The sequence below is a fragment of the Lepidochelys kempii genome, chromosome 16 (genome assembly GCF_965140265.1).
Source record: "Lepidochelys kempii isolate rLepKem1 chromosome 16, rLepKem1.hap2, whole genome shotgun sequence".
Lineage (NCBI taxonomy): Eukaryota > Metazoa > Chordata > Testudines > Cheloniidae > Lepidochelys > Lepidochelys kempii.
In genome coordinates, this window is record NC_133271.1 from 19,330,284 (window position 1) to 19,356,553 (window position 26,270).

The 26,270-nt window shown below is 41.8% G+C and overlaps 1 protein-coding gene across 3 annotated transcripts in view; it reads left to right on the top strand.

Annotated features, from left to right (window-relative positions):
* The first annotated feature begins 3,394 nt into the window (after nt 1-3,394).
* Nucleotides 3,395-26,270, top strand: part of NTNG2 (netrin G2) — a 72,582-nt gene continuing 49,706 nt past the window's right edge. Inside the window, exons 1-3 of one of the 3 annotated variants that reach the window (XM_073313846.1) lie at nt 3,395-4,071; nt 5,271-5,389; nt 7,564-8,691. In XM_073313846.1, coding sequence (XP_073169947.1) covers nt 8,479-8,691 — 213 coding nt within the window. In that variant the 5' untranslated portion in view covers nt 3,395-4,071; nt 5,271-5,389; nt 7,564-8,478. Of the gene's footprint in view, nt 4,072-5,270; nt 5,390-7,563; nt 8,692-26,270 lie in introns of those variants that run through there. The other 2 variants (XM_073313845.1, XM_073313847.1) reach the window with 2 other exon arrangements.

Genomic DNA, 26,270 nt, shown 5'->3' on the forward strand with positions numbered 1-26,270 from the left:
AAAGGAGTACTTGTGGCATCCGATGAAGTGAGCTGTAGCTCATGAAACCTTATGCTCAAATAAATTGGTTAGTCTCTTAGGTGCCACAAGTCCTCCTTTTCTTTTTGCGAATACAGACTAACACGGCTGCTACTCTGTAACCTGTGTTTGAAACCCACCACATTGGTCTTTCACACTATCCTTGGCTCAGGTCACTGTCATTAGCTTCACACTTTCGTGAGTGTTAAATTCAGCCAATCAGATGTAAAAGAAATATATATTTCTGTCAAATGGGTTTTAACAACATTTACCCACCTTTATAAAGCGCTTTGAGACCCTGCTGCAATGTGCTAGATAAGAGCTATAAATACAGTGTGTTACTTACTGACTATATAGGTGTTGGTATCTTCAAAGGAGACATCCTTTTTCAGTACAATTATTAATATATCAGTAACCTTGGGTAGCTCTCGGGGCTAGATTCATCTCTGGTGTTAGCAAGTGTAGCCCCATTGAAGTCAGGGAGATTGCATCTGCTTGCACCAGCACAGAATTTAGCCCCACCATGCATAATGTTTAACGTTTTTGTACTTTGAATTATTCTACTCTGGATGTAGAATTGGGCAAACACCTTACCTCTACATTTTTTTCACTCTCTTCAACATATCCAAACGACATTCAACCTTTTGAACTTGCAGAGCCAAATGCAGCTGTGGTGTAAATAGGTGCAACTCAGCTGAAGTCAGCGGAGTCACATCTGCTTACACTTTGGCCCCCTAAACTCTGTGGACTAATACTTTCTGGAGCAAAAACTGAATTAAATATTAAGGGCCTTATTCTTCAGCCTTACTCATCCTGTAGTAATTGAATATCAAAGTAGTCCCATTGATTTGCAACTGGGGACTACTTGTGTAGTAAGGTACTACTCAGTCTGAGTAAGCACATGGCATAATTGGACCTTAAAGGAAAATTGCACCTATTTTGTTCAGCACTGAAATTTCATAAGGCGGAAAACAGTTCTCAGCATTAATAATCACCAAAAATGTAGTTTTAAAAATAATGCACATTTAAAAAAATTAAATATTGTTTAGTCACCATTTTTTCTTCTGGGTTGTATAACTAGAATCACAGCCAGTTAGAGATTGGCTAATAATTTCTTCCTTTGGGTCCCTCTTTTGGTTAGTCTCACAAATAATTTCTCTTTTCATCAAAACAAAGATCAGAAATACCAAACTGTAATTAAAACCTTAATATTCAATTATTTCTGAGTATTCTTGAAGTAGAGACCATATAGTCCCATTCTTGAATTTATTACTGGATTGTTATGTTTGCTTGGACAAGTCACTTCATTTTGTCATCTGTGAAATGAGTATAGCAATACTTAGCTGCCTCTCTGGGGAGTTGTGATGCTTAGTTAATGCTTGTAAAGTGCTTTGAGGTAGCACATTTTACCTGTGTGTATTTAAATATTATGTTGAGCTTTGGAACTTTGCAGGGCTGACCAACATGACTGGAGTTATCCTTAAATGCAGAGCAGTTTAGAAGTGTGACTTCTCCTGTAAGCATTTTAGTTTTCAGTTGAAACCTAATGACACATACATAACATTTAACTCTGTTGTCAATAAATAGCACACTACTCGGTCCTTGCCATAGCTATTAGAGAGAATGAAAATAAAATACCAACTCATTTTTATCCTGTGGCTATACCATAAAATTTAATAAAGCAGTAATAGGTAAAACACAGGGAATTTCCAGGGGATTAATGACCAGGGGGAGGAGCTGATGGTACACAGTGAAGCCTAGGGACATTAGCCAACCATGAATCCCCAGGCAATGCCCTATATCTAAGTAATATTGCTATTATGAAATAAACATTACAATAAAAATGGTATATGGAGAGTAGTAACCTGCTCACTGGCCAGCAAATTGGATGCGTGGAAGTGGATCCAGATTTCTCCCACCCCAACCCCTCTAAATGGTGCCCAGACCCAAAGTCAAGGGGGTCTTGCAGGTGAACTCCTCTTTATAGCTTGTGCTGGCACATAGTTTGGACCACAACCTGGCCTTGAGACATTGTTTTTATATTTCCCCTTTCATATTTCCCCTTTCGCTGGGGTAATTCTAAATTACATCCACCCAGCTTCAGGACAGAGGGATCCCTCTGCATGTATTTATGGAATTCCTAGGCAGGGAAAGCCATATCAAGGTCTCAGAGTTGTGGACCAAAGCAAATGGTATGACCTAATACAGTTAGCAAATGATAATGCAAACCACAGAAACATATAAGGGATAGATAATGCATTTTCTGGCTGGGAAATTACTGAAGGTTTGTTTAGAGGGAAGGAACAGACATATTTATTTTGGTGGGGTGGGTTTTCTGGATTTTTCCTATAAATCCTTCATCTCTGTTTTTGTATACACCAAGAATGTGCCACTCTCTTTGGACCCTTTGCCTCTTTATGTTTAGGAATGATCCCGCCTTTCAGTACCCATCTATGTTGAGGCCTTACATTAGAATTATGGACCTGATGCACAGAGGGGCTTAGCACCTTCACCTGCCCTTGAGTTAACCACCAGTCCATAGCCATAGTCTGCATATTCTTCTCCCCGGCCTCTTGGTCACAGGAGAGTTGCTCTCAACACCTACAGCTCCTGCTTCCTGCTGCTGGGAAAGTGTTATCAGGCATTACAGATTTCCATGATAATCCCCAGCCTCATGTAAGAAAATCTGGTTTGGTTAAATCCAAAAGCACATCCCACCATTACCAAGGTATTTCTTTATTATCTGATTAACAGGCTCAGTAGCTCCTGCTTGATTCCTCCCCCTTAATCCCAACCTCCCGCTCCCCCAAACACCCCCCCCCATACACACACCCCATAGCCTTATTTGTACTGTCGCTTCAGAGTAAAGGAGAAGCATGATCCCAAGGTTTCTGGGCGCAGAGCTCACGGCAGGCGCGCTGAATCACAAGCGGCTGGCCACATGGATCCCCTGTCACCAGCGAATATCTGCAAAACAAAAACAGAGCAGCAAAACAAACCAAAAAGCCAGCTCCCCACCCCATGTACGAAGAGGGGCACACCCAATGATCCCGACCCTTCGTTATCTGATCAGAGGTAGTGAAACTTACCCAGAAAGAACTGCACATATCCCTGCAATAACACGATGCCAAGCTAACCGTGCTCATTATTCAGTTGATCTAGGTATGCACATTAATCACATGGGGGGGGGGGAAGGGGAGGGGGTCGGTCCCTTGGGACTGGGCAGAAGCTGCTTTGTCTGCATGCTCCGAGTGTCCAGGAGCGTGGTGCTGAAAGCTAAGGACGCTTCGCAGAGCTGCCCAAGACATCCTCCGCCCGCTGCCTTCTCTTCCTTGGCGCCGCTCCCCCGCCCCGGCATTTCCTTCCCTGCCCCTTTAAGCAAAGCACATTGCTCGCCGGTGGGATGGTGTGTGGGGGAAAGCTCCACAGAGGAAGTTACGCAGCCCGGGATCAGGCACTGAGATAAAAGCGAGGACTGTGATTGAAAGTGATGGCAAAAGGCTTTGAGCCTCAGTATTAACTTGCGGGAGAGGCGCGAGGGCGGGGGCGGAGGGAGCTCTCCTAAAGCTCCCTGCCATCTGCCCTTGAGCTCAAGGCGGGGGACCGGCCCCGGTGTCTGGGGACCCGGCCCGGGGCGCGGATGCGAATTTGGGTTTGGGTTTCTATTTCTGGCCGGGGGGGGGGGGCGGCGGGCGGGGTAGGGCCGCGGGTGTTTGCGGTACGAAAAAGTTCAACTTCTCGTATCCCTGCTCCGGGCTTCCGAGCTCCCCCTGGAGACGGAGGGAAGGGGGTTGAAATTTCTACACCGCCCCCCCCCATTTTACCACCCCCCCCCGCAGCCCCTTTCCTCTCCCCCCCGCCCCCCCGCCCAGCCGCCCGCTCCGCCAAGCCCTGCGACGCTGCCTTGGCAGGTTGGTCCTTACCGAGGGGTGGGGAGCAGCCTTCCCCCCCCCCCCCCAGCCAGGAGGAGAGGACGCGTGTGCATCGCCCGCCTGGCACGGAGCTCCGGCGGAACCTCCCTCGCTGCAGCGGCTCCAGGAGCGTCGAGCCCCGGTAAGGAATCCCGCGGCGTGGGGGAGGGAAGGAAATCGGAGGCGGGGAGGGCCCCCCGATATCGCTGAGCAGGGAGCTGCCCCCCTCCGCTGCGTGGGTTTGTCCAAAGCCGGCGGGCGGGTGGGAAGCCGCCGCTGAGGCTGGCCAAAGCACCCACCTCCCTGGGCAGAAGTTAGTGAGCAAGATGGGGCCACTGGCGGGCGGTGCCCTGCCCGTTTCTTTAATTTTCCTTTTAACTTGTGATCTGGATGGAAGGGATCGTTTGGGGAGGATGCTCTGTGACCAACCCATCGCTCCCACGGCGGCTTTCTCCGGGTGTTTGGGCAAGAGATTAACAGTCCAGCAGTTTCTGAAAGGTGTGAAGTTACAGGGTGGCTCACTTCAGTCTTTTCTATCAAAGTGCTCTGTCCGCCTTCCCCGTCCCCTCCCCTCCTTAACTCTGCCTTGACTGGCTGCTTTTCACATTTTAAACATGTCTATCTATCTATCTATCTATCTATCTATCTATCTATCTATCTATCTATCTATCTAATAGAGCTCTGATTTGTTTGGAAAAAACAAAAGTAGCAGGAAACACACAAAACCTTAGAGTCTCCCCCCTGCAGTTCTCTTCCTGGCTTTTATGGATAAAGTGCACCTATGCAATAATTTGTTTGCCTGCATATGTTTAGGCAGATGTTAAATGATTTACTCTGCTCTGCCTATTGTAAAAAGATGATGCATAGATTTTTGTGATTAGGGGAGGCTTTGTAAAACTATAAGGACACACAAATTCCAAGTGCAATATTATCTGGACAAATATTTTTAAAAGCCTCACCTTATTGATTGCACCCAACTTTCTGCAGGAAAACTTTTATGAAATTAACCAGTATCTTGGAATTTTCAGTGCCTGCAATTTTCCCTATCTGACAGAGATGAAAGATAGAGACTAATAGCGAAGTCCCCTGGTAACAAGCTCTAATTTCCAAACAAGTTGTCTGGAGCTTTTTTCCTCCACTTTCTTTCTCTAAAGTTAGTTGTACGACCCTTGCAAAGTACACTCTAGATTATTTCTCAAGCTTTCACCCTTCTTGTGCCAAGGAAGTGCTGTTCTCTCCACTTAAACTTTTTTTAGAGTTTCAGAGTAAGTGATGCAAAGCTAGAGATCATCATATTACACTGACATCTAATTTCCTATTTTGCCTGCTTTCTAACATTAGTCCTTGAATGATCTCAAAGTCCTTATGCAAAGGGGTAAGAAAGAAAGAAAGAAAGAAAGAAAAAAAAAGCAGCATCAATTTATGTGGAACCACAAATGCATTAAGGATAGCAGCTAAATGTGAGTGAGATTTGCAATCTTTCTGTTGGGAATATGGTTCTCCTCTGAGCTTTGCAACATCATGTGCCTGCTGTATTACATGCTGGGGGTATATTTTCTAACTTTGCTCTTTAGAATGAATTAAAAAGGGGTATTATCATCCTGAAAAAGAGAGAGGGGATTAAAAAATCTCCTTGCACACAGTGTGTGTCAGTCTTTTTGATTTTTATAGTTCAAGGCGACACTTCTGGAAAGAACATTGACAACTCCATCAAGTTTACTTTCTGTACTTAATTCCAGAGCAGTGTTTTGTAACTCAAAGTGTTGTCTCGTTATTTCAATAAAGGGTTGATCCAATAAAAAAAGGAAAGAGCTAAGTCCAGATACCCAGATAAAATCTAATTTTGTGTTTTTAATACTTTGGCTATCAGTCCCTTGTGATTGCTGAGTACTCTTAAAGGAAAATAAAGAGCATTGATTCTATTTGTTCCTGTGAACTACAGTTTCTTAATTACATTGGGTGAAGATTTATTTTCCAAGGACAAAACAAAACTGATCAGGGTGAAACCTGTAGTTTCAAAAGATTTTTTTTCCGTATTTGCTTTATGCCATATTATTTCAGAGCAACACTGAATTATTTCTGCAAAACATCTGTACGGTTAAAACGTTGACACTACAACTATAACAAGGAGACAATGTGCTTGTTTGACTAATTGTAGATATATTCTCAGGCAGATTTTTATTTCCTTGGGAATATGTGATATTTGCCAAATATAACAACAAAACAACTAATAGATAGTATAAAGTCTTTCCTTCTTAAGCTTCTCCCTCCGTCAACCATTCAAGTGCAAAATGTATTATTTTTAAGGTTATGAAAATAATTTCTTAAAGATAACAGCACGGAGTGCCCGTCGACAGAAAATTACCTTACTTGGTTTGTGTATTCTACTGAAATCTCTACTTCTCTGTGATGTTGTTTACCAGTTGGTGGTGGCCAATTTGATGTAATAATTAGGCACTGACTTTTATAATAAAAAACCAGCTCTGATGTCAGCAGGGCTTATAGACACTTCTGTGTCACACCATTTTATTTTTTTTACTAAATTTACTCAATGTAAAAATAGCAGACTATTCTTTTTTGGGGAGTTTATTCAGGGTCAATGAAGCTATAACTGGCTCTCCTTTGAACAACTAGAGATGAAGCATGAAAGATTGGTTTTCTTTTCTGCATTCATTCATCTCAGTCAGAAACCCTTCAGTCTAAAAAAGGGGGCGGGGAGGGAGATGTTAACATAGATGTATGAATCCCCCTAACATGGATCAATGGATCTGTAACCTAGAGTTTCACATAGTAACCAAGGTTCATGATAAAGCAAATACTGAACACACTATGCAGGCAAAGTCATCTTTAAATTCTGGAGGGGGAAAGGGAGTTGTAGACTCAGGTGGAAAGAGAATTAGTCATTGCTCAAGTTTTTGTTCTGAAAACACACTTCACACCTCTCATTATAGAACTACTTTGGGATTAATGCTGAGAGAAGTTTGCCTTTTTTTGTTATTTTGTTTTGTGATTACTTGTGATTTTTATACTCCAGTGGCAAGAGAGGAAAAGATTACACACTTTTTTTTGTTTAATCTGAAATGAATACCGGGAGAGGTCATTGATCTTCGTGTATTAGGAAACCTTAAAGGTTATTAGTACTTTAAATTGTTTTCATTAAATGTTATTGTGCAAATAAATCCTGTCTGTGGATACTGGACTGTGTATCTGTCTGCCTAGCTACCTTATTTATTTGCTTATTTTGTAAGACTATCAATTTGTCTGTCTATCCCTCCTGTCTATGTCTACCTATTCATGGTCCATTCTCAATCTTCTAATGACCTATCATTTCTTCTTGATATAATTTAGAGATCCATTAGTGCTATTGTTTTTCAGATACTGTTAAAAATCAGATACCCTTAACTGAGGTAGCTACTGATACAAACCTTCTATACAATAGAACGCCCATAAGTATTTTAATATGGATTGTTTTTATTAAAGTTGTATGTCTCACTTACAAGCTTTTTTAAATCTCATGACTCCTAGAAAGCTCAGCCTAATTTTTGTATATTCCATGGGACAGTTGTGTTCTTGCAAACCTTGTTTCACCTTCTTCCCCTTTCTTCCAGCTAATCTGTCTTTTAATTTGTTGCAGGTGGTGCTTGCTAATGAGCTCTCCCTTTCCCCTTATAATGAACAAGAAACGAGACTGCAGGTAGTTGGATGGTTTGTAGCTGAAGCTTTGGAAACTTGTCATTATCAGCCAGAAATTGTCCTACGTGCATGCCTTTTCACCAATGCAAGAAGCAAAATAAGAAACAAACAAACAAGTCAATGGTCTTATTTTCAATAAAGTGACCATAGGACAATCGGTTTAGATGGCTTGCAAAATTTACCACCCAAATTATGTTGTCAGAAAAGTTGCCCTTTAAAAGAAGTAAAGTTTAGGACCAAAGAGTCTCCCATTTCAAGGTTACATAGATAATAATGTCATTTAAATATTTTTTAAATAAAGTTGTTTTTTTTTTAAAAATAATTATTTAAGGCACACCACAGTTTAAGGCACTTTAAAAAACTATACATTGGTAGCAGATGAAAAGGTTAAAGAAAACTTGATCTAGCCTCATCATATAGCCTCTCCAATTTTTCTCCTATCAAATTTCATCAGCGAATCAGAACTTGATAGCGCTATTGATTGAGTAGAGTCACCTCTAGATATTTTCACACTGATGTAGACGATCTTTTATGCAAAACAAACAAAACAAAACAAAAAAACCATTAAGTTAAGGAAGACTTTTGACCGCTGATCAGCAGTTCTGGAAGGGCTGTCTATAATTCTCCAGATCAAGTGACTTGCAAACTTGGCTTCTGTACTAAGAGACTTTCCTTGTCTGAACACAGCATACAGAGCTGGGCCATTGTTGTCATCTGGATCTCCTTAGGCTATATAATTTTTTAAATGAGACGTTTCCATGCTGATCCTGACAGTAACCCCTAGTCCAGTAGCTGCCTTTCTCGGGACTCTAGGCATTTCCTTTGCCCAGGGACTCTGCGCTTGGTATCAGTTGCCATGCTGCACCTGGTTGCTTTTCTGTTGCACTGTCTCCCTCTGGCCATGGGACACTATGACATTTGCAAATCCTGGGTGACCACAGATGATGGCCCATCATGGGAGTTTTATGCTTGCCAGCCCAAGGCCATGCGAATGAAGGACTATGTGACAGTGAGAGTGGATCCACCAGGAGTCACCTGTGGGGACCCCCCTGAGAGATTCTGTACTCATGTAAGTATTTGGTTTCATTTGTTTTCCTAGTTGATGTGGTAATTAATTATGCTTATGTCATCAGAGACAGAGTACTGTAGCTCTGAGACAATGGGTAATAAGGATACCCTGGATCACAGTGCCACTGTTATCTGGTAGTTAGAACAAGGAACTTGAAATCAGCTTGTCTATCTAGGTTCTTATACTGTTCTCCTCATTGTCCTTTCTGAACACCTTAGTTTTATTCCCAACTCTGCCACTGACTCACTGTGAGACCTTGGCGAAATCCCTTTAATCTCCCTAGGACCTCAGTTTCCCCATATGTGGCATGGGAAGAATACTTATCATCACACAGGGGTGGTAAGTAACTGTTTGCAAAATGATTTTGAGGCCTGTGAATGAAGTATGCAATCAGCATTATACTACATGTCTGGCTCTCAATAGCATTCATCTTTCTTAGAAGCTCCCCTGTCATATCTTTTGCTGCAACATGTAAATACCAGCAGAACAGCCTAAGAGTGGGAGATAGTGCTGTGTCACAGAACAGAATAATGAAGACAGTCCTTAGATCAAAGGAAGAATCACTGAAGCTGAAGATCAGTTGTTTTGTTATCAGTTTGGGATGGATGATGTTTTTAGGTCACTAGGGCCAGATTTTCAAAAGAGCTCAGTGCCCAATGTGCATCCATATTTTGAAAACGTCCACTTAATTAGTGCCTAAATGGGAGCAGAGCACTTCTGAAAATCTGGATCCAAAGGTCTGTGTAGTTCACTGGACTCCTATGTCAATGGCACAGAATACTAATCTCAGGAGCCATATTTTATCAGTGATGAGTAGATGTTCTGTAAGTGTGTGCTAGGGTGCTGAATAGAAAGGAAGGGTATATTTTGGTTCATAGAGGCAGATGGCTTACATGTAAGACTCCTGCATCTCAAAACAGCTTCATAGTGAGAAATCCCTATAGCCTACCCCTTTTCTTTTCTCCATCTTCAACATGAAGAGGCACCATAGCCAGACACTCACTCTTGTATTTAAAATCTTCAACCTATTTTCCCTTAAATATTAACCATTGCCTTTTATTGAGTGCACCACAAAGCTGGGCAGGACCATTTGATTTGTAATTCACAAGGATTACTTTGTTTAAAGAATTCAGAAGTCAAAACAAACAGCAAAGCAATATGGTTTAAAAGTCCTTTCCTAAACTATACAACGTTAGAACCATGATGAGTCAAAAAAAAAAAATCAAATCACATTTTTAAGGAAGATTGACAACAATCAAACTATGTACTGAAGAGGCTTCCATCCTAATGGCACTGAAAGGGGAAATTTCTTCTTTACAGATTCTAAATCACCAATTATTTGTGTTGAGGCGGGAGTATTGTCTAGTGGCTAGACCAACTGGCTGGGAGTGAGGATTCTCAGTGTCTATTCTCCACTCTACCACTGACTTATTTAAGATTAGTTAAACCACATGAACTCTGTGCCTCAGTTGCCCTATCTGTAAAATAGGCAAAATAAGCAGTTCATTTACTGCTCTTGAGAAAAATCAAGATTTATTATCCCAAGAGGAAAATATTGACCTAAAGCTAACTGATGCCAAATCTTTATGTTCATCAAAATACAAATCCAACATTTGTATTGTTACATATGTTCAGAGTGTTTTCATTAGAAACATCTAGTAATTAAGTCCACTAATTCCAAATTTGTAACAATTTTCTCTTTTAAACTAATATTCTTATAGGACCGATGAAGTTATAGGTCCACAAGAATATAGTTAACTATTGATAAGTCAGTCTAGAGGCATAGATTTCCATTTATCTGATTGGCTGCAAAGGGATTAAAAGGTGAACAACAGATTTCACTGAATTCGTCAGGATGCAGTTACTCACCAATGCACTCTGGTTAACACTCCATCAGACCTTGGTGTTGTTGACCTATCAGGAGGTCAGTTAGAAATTTACCGACCCACTACATAAATGTATTTAGCCAGTAATGAGCCAGCATCTATTACATGTAACAATAATAATTCCTGTCTTACATGGTTGTTGTGTCTTAAATAACGTACCTGAACTGCTTGGAGAACCTTGAAAGAAACGGATCTAGAAATGCAAAATATTATTACGGATTTGGTTGCACTTCCACAGCTAACTCCAGAATAAACATACCAGTCCTACTATAGATATTAACTGAGTTGTACAACAGGGATAATTTGACATCTTGTTAAAGTTTCAACTTGTAATGCAACAAAATGCACCCAAATATATTCCTTGAAGAACAAACAGAAATTAAATACTTTTGGAACAAAAGTATTTAATTGTAAGTCATTTTCTATATCATGTGACAAATTCTGCTCCCAGACCCACTTGTGCAACTGTTATTACAATTCATGGGAGTTAAGCATGTGTAGCTGAAGGTGGAGTTAGGGTCCCATGCATTTAACAGTGCAGTTAAATAAGTACCTGGGGGAGCTGTGAACCTAGGAATTGTGTAATAACTCTCCATCATAGCCCAATGGTAAAATATAATATCATGAAGGTAGAGCGTGACTCTTGAAGCCTCTTCAGGTAACGTATCTGTTCATCCTATGCATTTTGTTCCGTTTATTTTAATTTTTATTGCCTCTTTCTTAAACTCCTGGTGTTTAACATAATTAAAAATAGCAGAGATTCCATTTAGAAAAATTAACGGATCATGTTAGTTAATTAGCCTTATAAAACCCCAGCTCAAGCTGCCATTCCCCCTTCCTGGGCCATCCCCACCAAACCCCTTGCCTCTCCCAATGCTGAATAAATTCTAAAGGCGTAAAGAGGTATATGATAATGTTGCATATAACAGTAGATAGAAATGTAATAATAAAAATTAAGCAGAGTAGACAGCCAGCCCAATATTCAGTGGGTAGAACAATGTGCTGCTATGAGAGAAACCTAGGATGGAGTCTAATTCTTAGGACTTCTGCACCTTTGGCTGGAAGGCCACCATGGTAACTTTTCACAGCTTCTGTCATGGAGAATGGTATATGCTCCCTTACCCTTGAGCAGCCCCTTGTGGTCAGCAGAGAGAGAGCCAGTCTTGGAAGAGGTGGTTGGTTCAGTCACAGGGCTTGCGTGGTGACTTAGCACCTATTGACACAGAGAGGAGAAGACAATCTAAAGTGCGGGAGTGAGGACTGTGAGCAAAGAATAATGGCCCTGTGTAAAGGACCTATGAGCAAAATCCCAGGGCTCTCCATCAGTCATTGTGGCTTCTAATCCTTAGTCCCTGTATTCAAGAATTGCAGGTTTAGCAACTCCCACAAATGTTGTGTTAGATGCTGTATAGCAAAGCTAACTATGGTGTATGATTACATTCTCCACACACTTTTTCCTCTCCTGTTGAGCTGATAGTAATATATTCAATCATTTGCTCTCCTCTGTAGTTTTTAATTACCGATGCAGAGCAAGTAGACACTCCTCAGAGCATGGCTTTCTAGCAGAGTAAATTTTATGATGGCTGTTTTGATCTCTCTTCTCTCAGGTGTCTTCTGTAATGGCAGGCTGCTATGCATCTAGTTAAAATAATAATTTAATTACTAATTAAGCACTCAGTGCCGAGGTGTGTGCAGGGCACTGTACAGACAATTGAAATAAAAATAAAATTACACACAAGATTAATAATACATGATTAAGAACTTCAAAGTAGATAAAGAGGAAATGGTGATCTAAACACCTGGCATTATTAAAAATGGATGTAGGAGGGGAGTCCTGCACAGAAGCTCATGTTAAGGTGGCTATCCTGCAAGATGTTGGATGCCTTCTGTGTGGTACCCTCAACTTGTATTGAAGTCAAGGAGACACTCTGCAGCCTTCAGAATCAGGCTCTAAAACTGTAACAATTCTGAAAGAGGAGTGTTTTCAGATGGTATTTGAAAAGTGGAGTGTGATAGGCTGAGGTGGTTGTCTGGGGGATTGCAAAAACTCTACCGAGTACTGTACCGTCCCAGTTCTAAAGAAATTTCTGTTCACATCTGGCTGCTTTTTCCACTCCACAGAGCATTCCTGCTGATTATTAAAGTAAGGGGTTTTGTTTTCACAGTTCTTGAACTTTCTCCTGTTTATGTCAGTACCCTTCTGGCAGGGTCACCTGAAAAAATGAATTGTAAATTTCATGATGGCTGGAAAAGGGGTGGGGGGGGGGACAGGGAAGATGGATGGATGGATGAATAAGAACCTGAATGAATCTAAAAGTGAGACTAGAAATTAATAGGAAATAGATCTCTTAACCAAGGGTGCTTGGGGAGAAGGGTGAAATTTCAAAGACCAGCTGCAGTGTGCTGCATACAACAGCTAAAACCAGATTTCAAATGAGGGAAAGTAAGAATTGCTGCTCTATAGTAAATCTTTCTATGGGTTTGTGTGAGTGCAGTAGCATGCTTCTGCATTACCTGATACAAAGCTACTTTGTCATCAAGCTGTTTTATTGGGGGGTGAGTGGCAGAATATGTCCTTTCTAATAAAACACACTCCGGTATCCAGATATTTTGGACCAAATTCCCCACTGTGACATACAGAGTCAGCCCCTATTGAGTATGAACTGATGCCACTGAGAAGAGAATGTGACATTTGTACTTTATTTTTCCAGGTCTGCAAAAGACTAATTATTTACAATTAACACAGTTGTGTAGGTTTACAGTGCAACTTACAGACACCGAAAAGACACATTCTCTGCCCCAAACACAGGCAAATGTTAGGGTTCCCAGCTAGTTATAACAAATGCATTCTGATCAGGGTGGGAAATGCTCAGCTACAGCCCTCAGGTACTAGAGAGGTGCGGCAGCAAGCTAATGTCCAAAACTGTAATCCATATAATTAGTTGTTGATTAATGCTACAGAGAGCTGTCACTGTGCTAGAATACCTCCGTGGTGCATGCAGCCCATCTTTCCATTGTGAATTAGCCTTAGTCTGCAGAGGGGGGTGCTAATCCTCATTCACATGGTGCTCTTTGACAGAGGGCAGGGCTCTTAGCCCATATTAATGGGTCAGGGGTATTTTTTACAGTGTCAGCATTGCTTCATCTGTAAATATAGCTTGTTGATTTTGACAGGAGTCTGTGAAAAGAAAGAGCTCCACTTTATTTGTTGCACCTTCAGCTACATGTGATCTGTGTTGATTCCTGGCTAACTTCTCTGAATGGATCCTCATGTTAGGTCTTTACACCATTGGTTAATGTTGTTTCTGTAAGTTTTAAAGCCACACGAAAATGGGGCTTGTTTAAAGAATGCTCTTCCAAAGACACTCTCAGAGATGCCTTGACACAACATATCTAGGGGTCCGAACAACTGATGGTTTAACTCTTCTTGTTAGCTTGAGCCACGACTAAAATTGCCCCCGCCCGCCCCACCCCCACCCCCCAGCTCACACAATGTCCTGGCAGGAAATAAACAAGCCAACCTCACTATCTGTTTTATATTACCTACGTTACTGGAGCTGAGTCCAGAAAACTGGTAAAACTTCAAGTGTGAAACTGCGTGTGATGTCTTAGTGATCTCGGAGCATACATGAGCAATGACAAATATGTGTATCCACTTCCCCTCTTGCTTTTCATAAGTTCAAGCCTACCTTCTGTTGACTTTAAAACATCATTGGTTTGACTAGGGGACAGGGAATCAGAGCTCCTTGCAGTTCTATTTACAGCTCTTCTGCTGACTTGTTGTATGACCTTGGGAAAGACATTTCACTTCTTTATGCCAAAATTTATCAGTCCAGGCACAAAATCTAGCCTCTTACTCTAACATGAAGATGATGAAATTATGAATGATATTTTACTCACCTATCAAAAACCTAATGTAACTACTTGGCTGGGGGAGGGGTGGGCAAATACCATTTTGTGAAGATGTTTTTCCTCCCCCTTTGTAAGCTTGGAAGGACCATATTTACCAACATTGTGGTGTTAGGATGCTAAATTAATGTTTAAAATGGTTTGAGTTCCTCTGATGAAAGTGGTGGGAGAAAAGCAAGCAACAAAGCATTACTGTTTCTTTAAATCAGGAGCGAAAGGTTTTCTAATGCACCAATTCCATCCATTGATCAGTATTACTTCCAAATTTGGGAGGAAAGGCTGGGTAGGACTCAGAGTTAGTTTCCTATTCCTAATCACCTTCATCAACAGCACTGATGTTAGTGTGACATTCACTGCTGCATTTGAAATTAAGGTCGATGACTCCTTGCCTGCTGCCAGACCCCAATATGTATTAAAATTTTCCAGCTCTGGCTGCAAAAGCAACCAAAGGTTCTACTTAGGTACCATAGAATTTGAATGCTCTAATAATCTGGGGGATCTACACCACAAAGTTAGGTTGGCTTAACTACATCGCTTGCTCAGGGTTGTGAAAAATGTTATGCCACTATGCAAAATAATAAAGCCAACCTAAGCCTCAGCATAGACACTGGTAGGTTGACGGAAGAATTCTTCCATCATCCTAGCTACCGTCTCTCAGAGACGTGGAAGATGGAAGAACCCCTTTCGTTGGTGTAGTAAGTGTCTACCCTACAGAGCTACAGCTGTAGTATTTCTAGTGTAGACATATTGTACAAAAAGAGCCTGAGGTCTACACAGCAGCTGAGAGGCATGATTCCCAGTGCAGGTAGACATACACCTGCTAGCTCTGCTTGAGCTAGAGCTTAGAAATAGCAATTTGGCCCCCGCAGCATGGGCAGCAGCTTGGGTTAGCCACACAAGTACAATCCCAACTAACCTGCTGGGTGCAAACGTGGGCAGCTAGCTCAAACCATCACCTGCGCTGCTGCAGTCACACTTCTGTTTTTTAAACACACTAGCTCAAGCAGATCTAGTGCGTGTCTGTCGGCCTCCCAGCTGCTGTGTAGATGTACTCTAAGGGGGAGTGCATCTCCAGCCTTAAATTAGAAGTTACTGTGTAGACTGAGTTTCCCACACAAGCTTTAGCTAAATCAGTTCAATGATCTATTTAAATGCATGAAGCAGGATTCATCTTGTGATGAGAATAATGTCCCACTATACAATCAACTCTTCTCAAAATGTTGATGGAAAAACATGGTGATACAAAATTAGGCTGCCAAATGGATTTAAATGATACAGTGAACTTTCGGCTAACCCCTCTGTGAAGGATAGGGGAAAGGGAATGAGCCATTTTTACCACTGCGGAAAAGTCCTATAGAATTTAATAGTGTTCTATGGAAATTACTCCAAAGACGTGTATAGGAGGCATTGTGGTCCAGTGGAAAGAACACGCTTAGTGCTTATGTTCTTTCCGAAGGTAGGCTGCAGCAAATGCGTGTTACTGTTGGGCACTTCAGGTAAAATTCATGGAGTTCATATTAAGGGGAAAGTATTGGGGAGAACTCAGTAGATTTTTAAAAGTAAAAGCAAGAGTTTATTTCTTTGTCAGTGATATGGAGTTTCCTTTAAGTGGAACAAACACAGACCCAGGGCACAGGATAATGCATGGAACTAGAGAACTTTTTTCTGTTACTGGTATTATTATTTATAGATTGCTGTGTATGGCACTTTACAGATAATGAATACATGACAGGTTTCTGCTCTGATGAATTTCTAATCTAAATTACGTTTATCTAGATTAGGAACTCTTCTGTTTTAATACCAGCTCTGCAACTGGCTCATTTGGCCTGGTCTTGGTCAAGTTTCTTAGTCATTTTGAATCAGAAAACTGGAGTATTTCATATAGAAAATATTGAAACAGTATTTTGACAATTTAGAAACTTTTTACAAAAACATTTCAAGTCAAGAAATGTGTTAGCACCCAATCCTTTCCTGCAAAAAGGATAGGTTTCAACACATTGGCATTTTCTGAGAAAAAACATTGCCAGAAAATTCCCAGCCGGATCTGACGGAGAAAAAACATTGCCAGAAAATTCCCAGCCGGATCTGACGGAGAAAAAACATTGCCAGAAAATTCCCAGCCGGATCTGACGGAGAACTGCTGGTTTCCTCCATGCTGTCTCTTGTCTGAGCAGACAGATGCAATTGATTGTTTGAGAGAGAAGGAGCAACCACCCTAGTCATGTCTGACCACCACAAAAAGATGCAGATCTTATGCCAACAAATTTAAGGCGATGGGGTCTCTTAGGTTAATGAATTCATTTTCTGACCTAGTTTGTGAGCTCACTCATGCGTATACAACAGCAACTCAGCAATGCTCAAGTAAAAGAGCCCAAATTTCAGACTTGTCAAACTTATTATGCACGTGGGGTTTTCAGTGACCTCGTTAGCAGGAGTTCTTTAGAGAGCATCATTCTATACCTCCTTTCAAATTAGTGTCTTTCCCTAAATATGCGGCGACCCACAGGCTTTATGCAGTTCAGATTCATTAGTGAAGATGTCCCTTGTTTATATTCAAACAGTTCAACCTGGTACACATTTTCCTGCGCTGGAAAATGTCAAAAAGCCCCTGCTTCTCATGCATCCACATGGACTGTCCATTGCAATACATAAACTCCAGTCAGGTCAAGGAAGTTGAAAGGTGGGGGAGGATGGGGAGCACTGTGGCTGCAGAATCCTGGCCAAGAACCACTGCAAGTAATAATATTTAACACTTATAGCGTTTTCTATCCAAGAAACGCAAAGCACTGAACAGTCAGTATTATAATCCCCATTTTAATGAAGGGGAAACCAAGGCAGAGTTTTTTTCAAGTGACTTGCTCAAGGAGAAGAGTAGCATTGCCATGACGATACTCATGTTGGCTTGAAGATATTTAGTGAGGCACCAATGTCTAATGGACTGAGATGAGGAAAGGAAACCAGGAGCCCTTTAGTTCTAATCCTGATCAGTCTGTGATCTTGGGCAAGTCCTTTAGATTCTCTGTGAGTTTCCCCATTTGTAAAATGGGGGCATTGATACTTCCTGCCTTCACAGTGTAGCTGTGATGCTTAATAAATTAAGGTTTACAAAGTACTTCAAGATCCTCTATAGAGGTATTAGTATTAAAGGATTGTTATAACCACTGTATGGAAGATGAACATTTTTTCTTGCTCACTGGCACGTTCGCACACATTCTCTCGTTACGGGATCATCTCCTCCTATCCCTTGAGACATTGTTTAGCACACTGATGGGCATTTGTTTATATACTTAGCATGATATTTTTTACCATTCACATGGCTCTGCCAGAAAAGAAAGTATCTGATGTTTAGGGAAAGGAATAATAGGATTTAAAGTGGCAGAGAGGGTCATAGGGTACCGTGGATCCATTTCCAGCATGATCATCTGCAGATATGAAGTTCTTTCAGAGTGTGGGGCAGAGAAAGTGCTGCTATCTTGTGACTTCATCTGGTATCTGTAGCATTCATAGGTCCTGCTGGACTGAACCACAGGGAGGTAGCATTTTGCAGGTTGGAAGACCAACCCCAAAAAGTGGCAGACAATGTTAGCCTATTGATAAAGATCACTCTCATACAGACAGTAACCTGTGGTTACTCCACAGCATTCTGCACACATGCATCTACCCAGTTATTTCTGTGCCTACACACAGACAGCTTTGGGGTGGGTGGGGAGTGAATTTGTTTTTCCACAGGATACCCCTAGCTCCAGTGGAACTCAACTTTATTCTCTAACTTTTCCTGAGCAGGTTCCAGACTCAGTTCAGAGGTAGAGAGATGAGGGAAGGTGGGAGACAGAACTAAGTATGGAGAGTGCATTCAGGTATATGTAGCTGTGCAGACTCTGTGGGCCAGATTGATCACATGTTGTGCTCTCACCTATACCTGTGCAAAATTGGTCTAAACCACAACCGTTCTGTTTGTTTTTATGCACAATTTGAACTCACTTTACACCGGTGTGAATTGCTATACACAAGGCAAAGTTTATGAAGAATCAGGCCCCATGTGTAGCACACTGGTGCATAAGACAGTGATATGTCAGTGTATGCTTGCATGGGAATGGTGGATGTGCATCTGGATTAATCCAGGAGCTGAGGGTTGAGGGGTGTTGCATGAGAGAGAAGTGGGTGTGTATGTACATTTTAATGGAAAACAATTATGCACGTTTCCAAGTGCACACCTACAAATTCCTTTTAAACGCAAACTAGAAAAGAATCTTCCGTTGCCAGTGCTAAACACATTTAAGGAAGTGGGAAAGCTCCCTCACACCGCGTGGGTACTTAATAGCTTTGTGTCCCTGTACACTTGCAGAAGGGTGTGACGCTGCGCTCTCTATGGAGAGACAGAAAAGTCACTTTCTTAGAGCATTCGTCAGCCACTTTGGTACTGCCTAATGTACCATGTAAAGTACATGTACCAGGTAAAGCCCACATCATCTTACATGTTACCATTTGTACTAGACATGTCCTTTTTGGAATGCTCATGTTCCAGAGGAATAGCCAGCCAGTGCTTCAGAGAATGCCCCTGCATTCTAATCCCTGCACAGGGGTTGGACTGAAAAGGACAATTAAATGGTTAAAGAAAGACAGGTGTATTGAACTGGTTAGAGTGTGCACCTCTGCCCTCTAATGGACAGACTCAGACCTGCTCCATTGTGTCAATGGCCCTGTACTGCTAGCAACTAATGAAAACTCAAAATGATAGTAATTTGGGGAAGGAGGATCTCTCTTCTGTCCCCTGTTGTTGTTGTTAAGTTACTGTGATCCTGGTAAAAAGAAAAGGAGGACTTGTGGCACCTTAGAGACTAACCAATTTATTTGAACATGAGCTTTCGTGAGCTACAGCTCTGTCTAGAGCTTAGCAGATAATTGATTTTTCGGTTCAGTAGCTGAACCAAAAATAGTTTAATTTCAATCCAAAACTGATTTAAAAAAAACTAAATGGTTGGTCTAGAAAATTTTGAAACAAACAGTTTGACTTTCAAAAAAAAATTCCATCACCATTATTTTAGAGGAAATAATTGGACTATTCATGAATAGTTTTGGTCGCCCAAAACAATTTTTTGGTGAATTTACTATTCACCAAAACAGTGTCACTAATGACTGACAGTAACACCTCTGAAGTCCAATATGGCCATGAATTTGTGTTAATACTTCGCCTTTTAAAGAATATAATAGCTATGTAATTCTGCTGGAATATTTCTTACATAAAACAGAAGTACGTGCTAAAGTGCCATACACAGGAGCCATGATACTAGGCCAAAGGGTCAGAGTGGTGGTCACTCATGTATCCATCATTTTGATATGAGCTAAGTTCCCTGCATGAAGCTTTGCTGAGAGAATCCCTGCCAGCCTTTTTAGGAACTCCCACATCAGTTCTCAGCTCACCTCCCCTACCCCTTTCCACCCTTACCCCTGTGTCCTGCCCTCCCCCATTCAAATTATCTAGGCCTTTTTTTACATAATAAAATATTAATGTCAGCATAGACAGTCTCTCTGCCAAGGCTGCGTGTATTGAGCTTACGAGGCGTATAAGCTTTTAAAGAGCAGGACACTTTTACTACTTCCTAAGCATTTTCTTAGTCTTGAATCAATAATGCACTTACTATTCAGTATGTGGGTCATTTTGATTGTGTTCCTTCTCATGCTGCGTGTGCGCATGCACACACGCGTGATTTATCGCCATAGCCAGATCCAGGCCCCAAATCTGTCAGGGGCTTGATTGGGGACAGAGGCCAAGAAGCTAACTCCTGGCCACAAGCATTGGGGAAGGGAAGAGGGGAGAGAGGGTGGCAATAATTCCCCCCAGCAATTTGTCAATGCAAGAAGAGAGAACCAGGAAACATATGAATAAAGAGGTGCTGAGAACATTGGGTTAAATCTCCCTCAGCTTCTTTGAATGTATACGTATATTTATCTCCGATACGGTTTCTGATCACTTTGCGCCCTGTTTGTTTGGAGGATCTTGGACTGTAGGTCACTCTGTTAATCCACAATCAAACTCACAGAACAAATAGTCACTGCTGGCAATCCTGTGTCTGAGATCTTAGCCTGCCTGTGGTGGGTTAGGTGGGTAAAGAGGTAAGGTAAGGCAAGGCTGTGGAGGTGAAAGGACTGTATCTGATGGTGATGGGATTATCGGTTCAGAAAGAAGGAGCTGTTCAAAAATTATTCCCTGGAAGCTGGGGCTGCGTGTGATGCATGTATTTGCCCGGTGCAAAGAGGAGATTATCTTCTTAAGAATGGAATTTTCAGCACAGAGAACTGTTAACCCCTGCCTCCTCAAAGCATAATATATACCTCTGCCCAGACCTCTAATGATGTGGGGAAAACACAAACTACATATCTTTGAACAATCAGCAGACAGACACAGGGCCAACTTTGGGGAGCCCAAAGCTGCAGCCCATCTATTCAGGGCCCTAGAAATACCAGTGTCAAGCTGTCTTTAAAATAAAGTTTCTAGCCTTTTTTTACTATGAAGATAAATTGTTCACTAGGGTTGAAAGGTTACATCTTAAAATGTTGTCACTGTGATACTCCGCCCACATGTAAATTTCTAGGCAGTGTGTCCTAGTGGGTAGAACACTGACCTGGGACTCAAGAGACCTGGGTTCTGTTCCCAGCTCAAACACTGGCCTGCTGGGTGACTTTTGGCAAGTCACTTCACTGCTGTGTCTCAGTTTCCCCATGAGTAAAATGGGGATGATACTGCCCTCCTTTGTAAAGCACTTTGAGATCTACTGATGGAAAACACTACAGTGGAGCTGTGACAGACCTGTCAGAATGTTGGTTAAACTACTTGCGTCCCTGGGGTGAGTGCAGATTTAAGAGGCAAGATAAAAGGGTTTTATTCTGTACCCAGTTCTGTGACGGCAGAAACATGACCGTCCAGCTTGGAATATGAAGACTCTCAGTCACTCCTTTATTGCCAATGGGAAGAGCAAACTCTTTGTTCTCTGTCTTAGCTAGCTCAGTTGACCCTGGTACCACGCCTCATATAACCTTGGCAGAGACAGTTCACCTCTTTACCCTCATGAGGTGGACGTACTACTGAGTTCTAGGGAACGTCGTCTCTTGGTTAGAGCAGGAGCTGAGATTTTAGGGTTCTGTTACCAGCTCTGACCCTGACTCACTTTATTAGGGCCAGTCACTTAAGCCAGAATCTTCTAAAGTGGTCTCTGATTCTTGGATGCTTCAATTTTGGGGTGTCCAGCTGTAAACCTCGTAAGGGGCCTGATCTTCAGAAATTCTAAGCACCCAAAAATCCATCTGAAGTCAGTAGGAGCAGTGAGTGCTGAGCAACTCTGAAAATCAGAGTACAACCTGTCTTGAGTTGGATTTCCAAGATCAGGGGCTGCTTCTGTAATGTTGGGCCTTAAGTCTTCTGAGCCTCATTTCCCCAGTCTGTAAAATGGGTACTGTGCCTGTCTACCACACAACTGTGTTCATAATTATGAAGCTTAATTATCGTTTGGAAAGTGGTTAGAGATGTTGGGCTGAAAAGAATGCACCATATTATCAGCAGTAACTGTCGAATACCGCTGGACTATAATAAAGCACTAACAAGATCCTTCTAGAATTCACAATATAATAGATTGGAGGCGGGGGGAAGGAAACAAGTAGCCTGGACATATAGGTTGAATCTTTTCTATTTCTTTCCATGGTAAGACAGGCCCAGGGGAACACATGGGGCTTGGATGAACTGCATGCGGTTGACAGAATAAGTATATCTGCTTCAAGACAAAAAGGGGTGGGGGTGGAAGCAAGATGTCTTACTAGACATATCCCGGCTTATGATTACTAAGGGCTGTTTTATTCAGACAAAGTGGTGTCTGTTTCTGCTGACTCATGGAATCCTGAACAAGCACACAGACAAAATGTTTCCTAATGCCCCTTGCTGAGGAGTGACCTTGCACTCAGACAACCTTTGATTGGGAAGAAATAGAAAAAGAAACCGAGGGGGGGGGGGGGAAGGAGGGAAGAATAGGGAAGAGTGCAATCAATTGCGAAAACCACAGGAGCGGGGGAGGAGAGAGGATGAGTGACATGAGGGTGAGCCAGAATTAGAAGCGTCTCTGTACAGGGACCCCATTTCTACTGTGTTAATAATTCATACCAGCTCTGACTTTTCTTACCAACAAACAGGAAACAGCTTGTTAGTAAGGACATTTTTTTTCGCCCCTTTGCTTTCTCTGCCCTGAGACGAGCCCCTGGTGGCTAGTGCAGAGGTGGAAGGGGATGTGGGGAAGGGCAGAAAGGATGCAAGTTATGCTGCCCCATCCTTCCCACCCCTCATCTGCCTCTCTTCCCTAGTGCCATCACCTTAGGGAGAAGGCCAGATACATTCCTAGGAGGATGAAACTTCTAAAATGTGTCACATAACTGCTGACATCTCACCAGAATCTTTTCCTATGTACATGGCCATTTCCGAATTTCTCCTCAGAATGTTTGTTTAACATGAAAATGAATAAGAAGGCAATTTCTCCTCCATCTCCAGCTGTGCAGCTCAGGTTTGCTCGCTTTTAGGAAGTAAGTGAGGCTCTTATAGCTACAAGGTCATTTACAGGTGCACCTACCCGACCGGGTTTTCAGGGGGTTGTATTTTGCCCCCCCCCCTTACAATCTTCCGTCCAATCTACTGTATCTTCCCACAATTTGGAAGGAAAGGAAGAAAGCCTTTGGGTTTGTTTTTGTTTTTTTCCACAAAAAACATGCAGAAATTTTCCAGTGTTTTTTCCCAATGGAGAGACTCGATAACTTTAAGAAAAGGACAATTTTCCACTGAAATTTTCATTTAGGAAAAAAAGGCCTTTTTTATAAAAAGATTTTGAATGAAAAAATTCAGCCAGCGGGGCACACACATGCACTGCACACAGTCCTGGCTTCAATGTAATAATTTGTGAGCGGCTTCGTCTTTCCAAACCAATAATCCCATCACAGTCTGATATAGCCTCAGTCCCTTCCATGGCCTCATTATCCACCTACCCCAGCCAGAGATAGGAGAGAGGGCACAGAGTCAGCACCACCATGCCCTAACCTCACCCCATTCCCTGCCCCCAGACACTCCCCCTTGCCTTTAAGAGCATCTGAGATGATACCAACATAACAATTTAGTTGAAGTTTTCAGAAGTCAGATAGCTTAGACTCATTTCCTTCTTTAAAGATGTCTTGCACCAGACTCAATACATGGCTCAGGATAGCAGAATTTCACTTGGCTGGCGCTACTAGGTCATGCTTTCTAACCTGATTCAGAATGGTGGTATGAGACCCAGTCCCAGTTCGTACTGGTTTAGCTACTTCTGTTTCAGGAATGTGTTTTGATCAACTGTAATTTCAAAACCAGCAATGATTTGAAGACTATGGGTCTTTCAAGTCTTCTAGCACTATGCAATACTTGATGGTTCAGAGGAAGATGTAAATATCCCCATGATGCACTTGGGTGAATTGAGCAACTTTGTATAGGGGGTGGGTGGAAATACTGCAGAACTGTTTGTTTAGTATGAGAGAGGTTCACCACATATACGTGTTAGATTATTTTCAAGCATCCAGATGCCTCTGCTGGCGAGTTATGCTGCTTGCCAGCTGTTAGAAATAATCTCTGAAAAATTAATTATAGCTGTTTCACCCATCTCTTCCCTCCCAAATGTGTGAAGAGCAAAAACTAATTGTCAGTGAAATATTTCCATTTCTCTGGGAATTCCATCCTGACCACTGGCAAGTTATCTGTTTATGCCCTGAAGCATGAGATGTAATTACCTACAAATGTAATTTTTGGTTATAAAAATCACCTTGTCCTTTCTTAAATCCAGACACAACATTTGACCCTATGAGTCAAAAGCAGCAAGAAAAAAAATATTTAACTAGGCTATTTTTAAATAAAAAATATTTAAGCAGCTGGTGTATAGTCATATTTTTTTATTTTTGAAAAAAAAGTTCTTTAATTAAAGCCAGCTGAAGATAGTAGAATAGTTTTTGATTTAAGGATCTCTGAATTTGGTGTTTGTTAACGATTCACATTTTCTAAGATTGTCCTACACAGAGCTGATTGAATAACTGATTTTTCAATTCAGTGGCTGAACTAAAACAATTCTTTAAAAAAAAAAGTTCAAACCAAAACGGATTATTTTTCCTTGCCAAAATGAAAAAAAAAAATCATTTGGGGTCAAATGAAATATTTCCTTGGACCTGAAATGAAATTTGTTGCGTTTGATACCTGTGTTTCAAAATGAAACATGGTTTCAAAATGAAAAGTCAAAACATTTCAAAATGGATGAAACCACCCATTTCAGTGTTTTTTGGAAATTTAAGAATTTTTTTTTTTTGGCTGAAGCTGTTCACTGATTTCACCCCAAATTTGTGAATAGTTTTGGTGCCCCAGAGACTGCATATTTTGGCAAATTTAGTAGTCACCAAAAAAAAATAAAATAAAGATGCCCAGCTAAACCTTCATTGCAGGAGTGTCTTACCTGTAACTCTGATGCTGAATTGGAATCCCCGTCTCACGAGTCCCATTTTGGGGGTGGGATGAGGAACTCAGATAAAGGAAAGTCAAGCCCAAACTGGTCACTAAAAACCAAAGCTTCTCCTGGGCATTTCAAGCTTCGACAACAAAAAAAGAAAGTTGAGGAGTTTTTGTTTTAAACACTGAAGTTAATTATTTGGGAAAGGGGACAGATTGATTTCCTCTGCAACCAAAGTTCTCCATTTTCTCCACAGAAGAGGGATTGCACAGACAATGGCAGTTCACACTTCCTCCTTCACCAATCTACCTCAGACCTGTTCTGGGGCGCGGAGGAAACCATCTGTATGGATGGTGGAGTTCAGGTTCCATGGCCTACTCAGTGTTTTGCTCTCTCTGTTGAGACTGCCAATTATGTTACCAGTTATGGTGGACTTTTTGTGATCTCTGCCTGCTAGGAACTGGCCTGAGACAAACTTATTGTGCAAAGGCCACCGAGTGCTAAGGACTGTTGGTTGTTTGCTATCGACCTGCACGAGCTCTGAACCAGTGGTCTAGAGAGGGCAGCCCCATAATCCAGTATTCATTACCTTGATTTATCCCGTCTTCTAACTTTCTCCACCACGTATTGTTATAATCCTCCGCAGTTAGGGTTTTATAATGAAAGTGCTTAGAGAACCTTCATCAGAATGAAGGTCAGAGGCCTTATTCGAATTACAGGTATATGACACCAGGAGCCAAATTCATCCCTGGTGTATTTACATTGAGGCCAATGGAGTTTTATTTTGCCCTACTTACCACGTTACTAGATGCCCGATTAATGTGAGGCTCCATACCCAACTCACGGGGTGGGGGCGGGAGGACAAAGATCTGCACTAGGAACTAGCACAGGCAAATCACTCCTTTGCCCCCTGAAAAGGGACAGAAAATAAAAGGAATGATGTTTGGGTGCCTGTCGAACACGTACAATATAATCAGCTGCTGTGAAGAGCACTTGGGGCTGGCAGAATATTAGTGCTGATAGGGCCTCTAATCCTAGGATTAATCTGGGGAACTCGGCTAAGTGTAAAGAAGAGAAACAGAACATCAAATGCACTGGAATGAAAATTTCAGCTTTATCCTGCAGTCTCCGAGACAAACAACTCCAACTTTGTGCTTCAAAGAAAAACAATAACCAACTGCATTAAATAGAATACATCTCTCTGTGCTTGTGAGCATATGTGAGAGAGACAGAATGTTGTTATGGGCGCTGTTTGTTTAAACCTTTCCGCAGCAGGAGCGGGCAGGGTAAA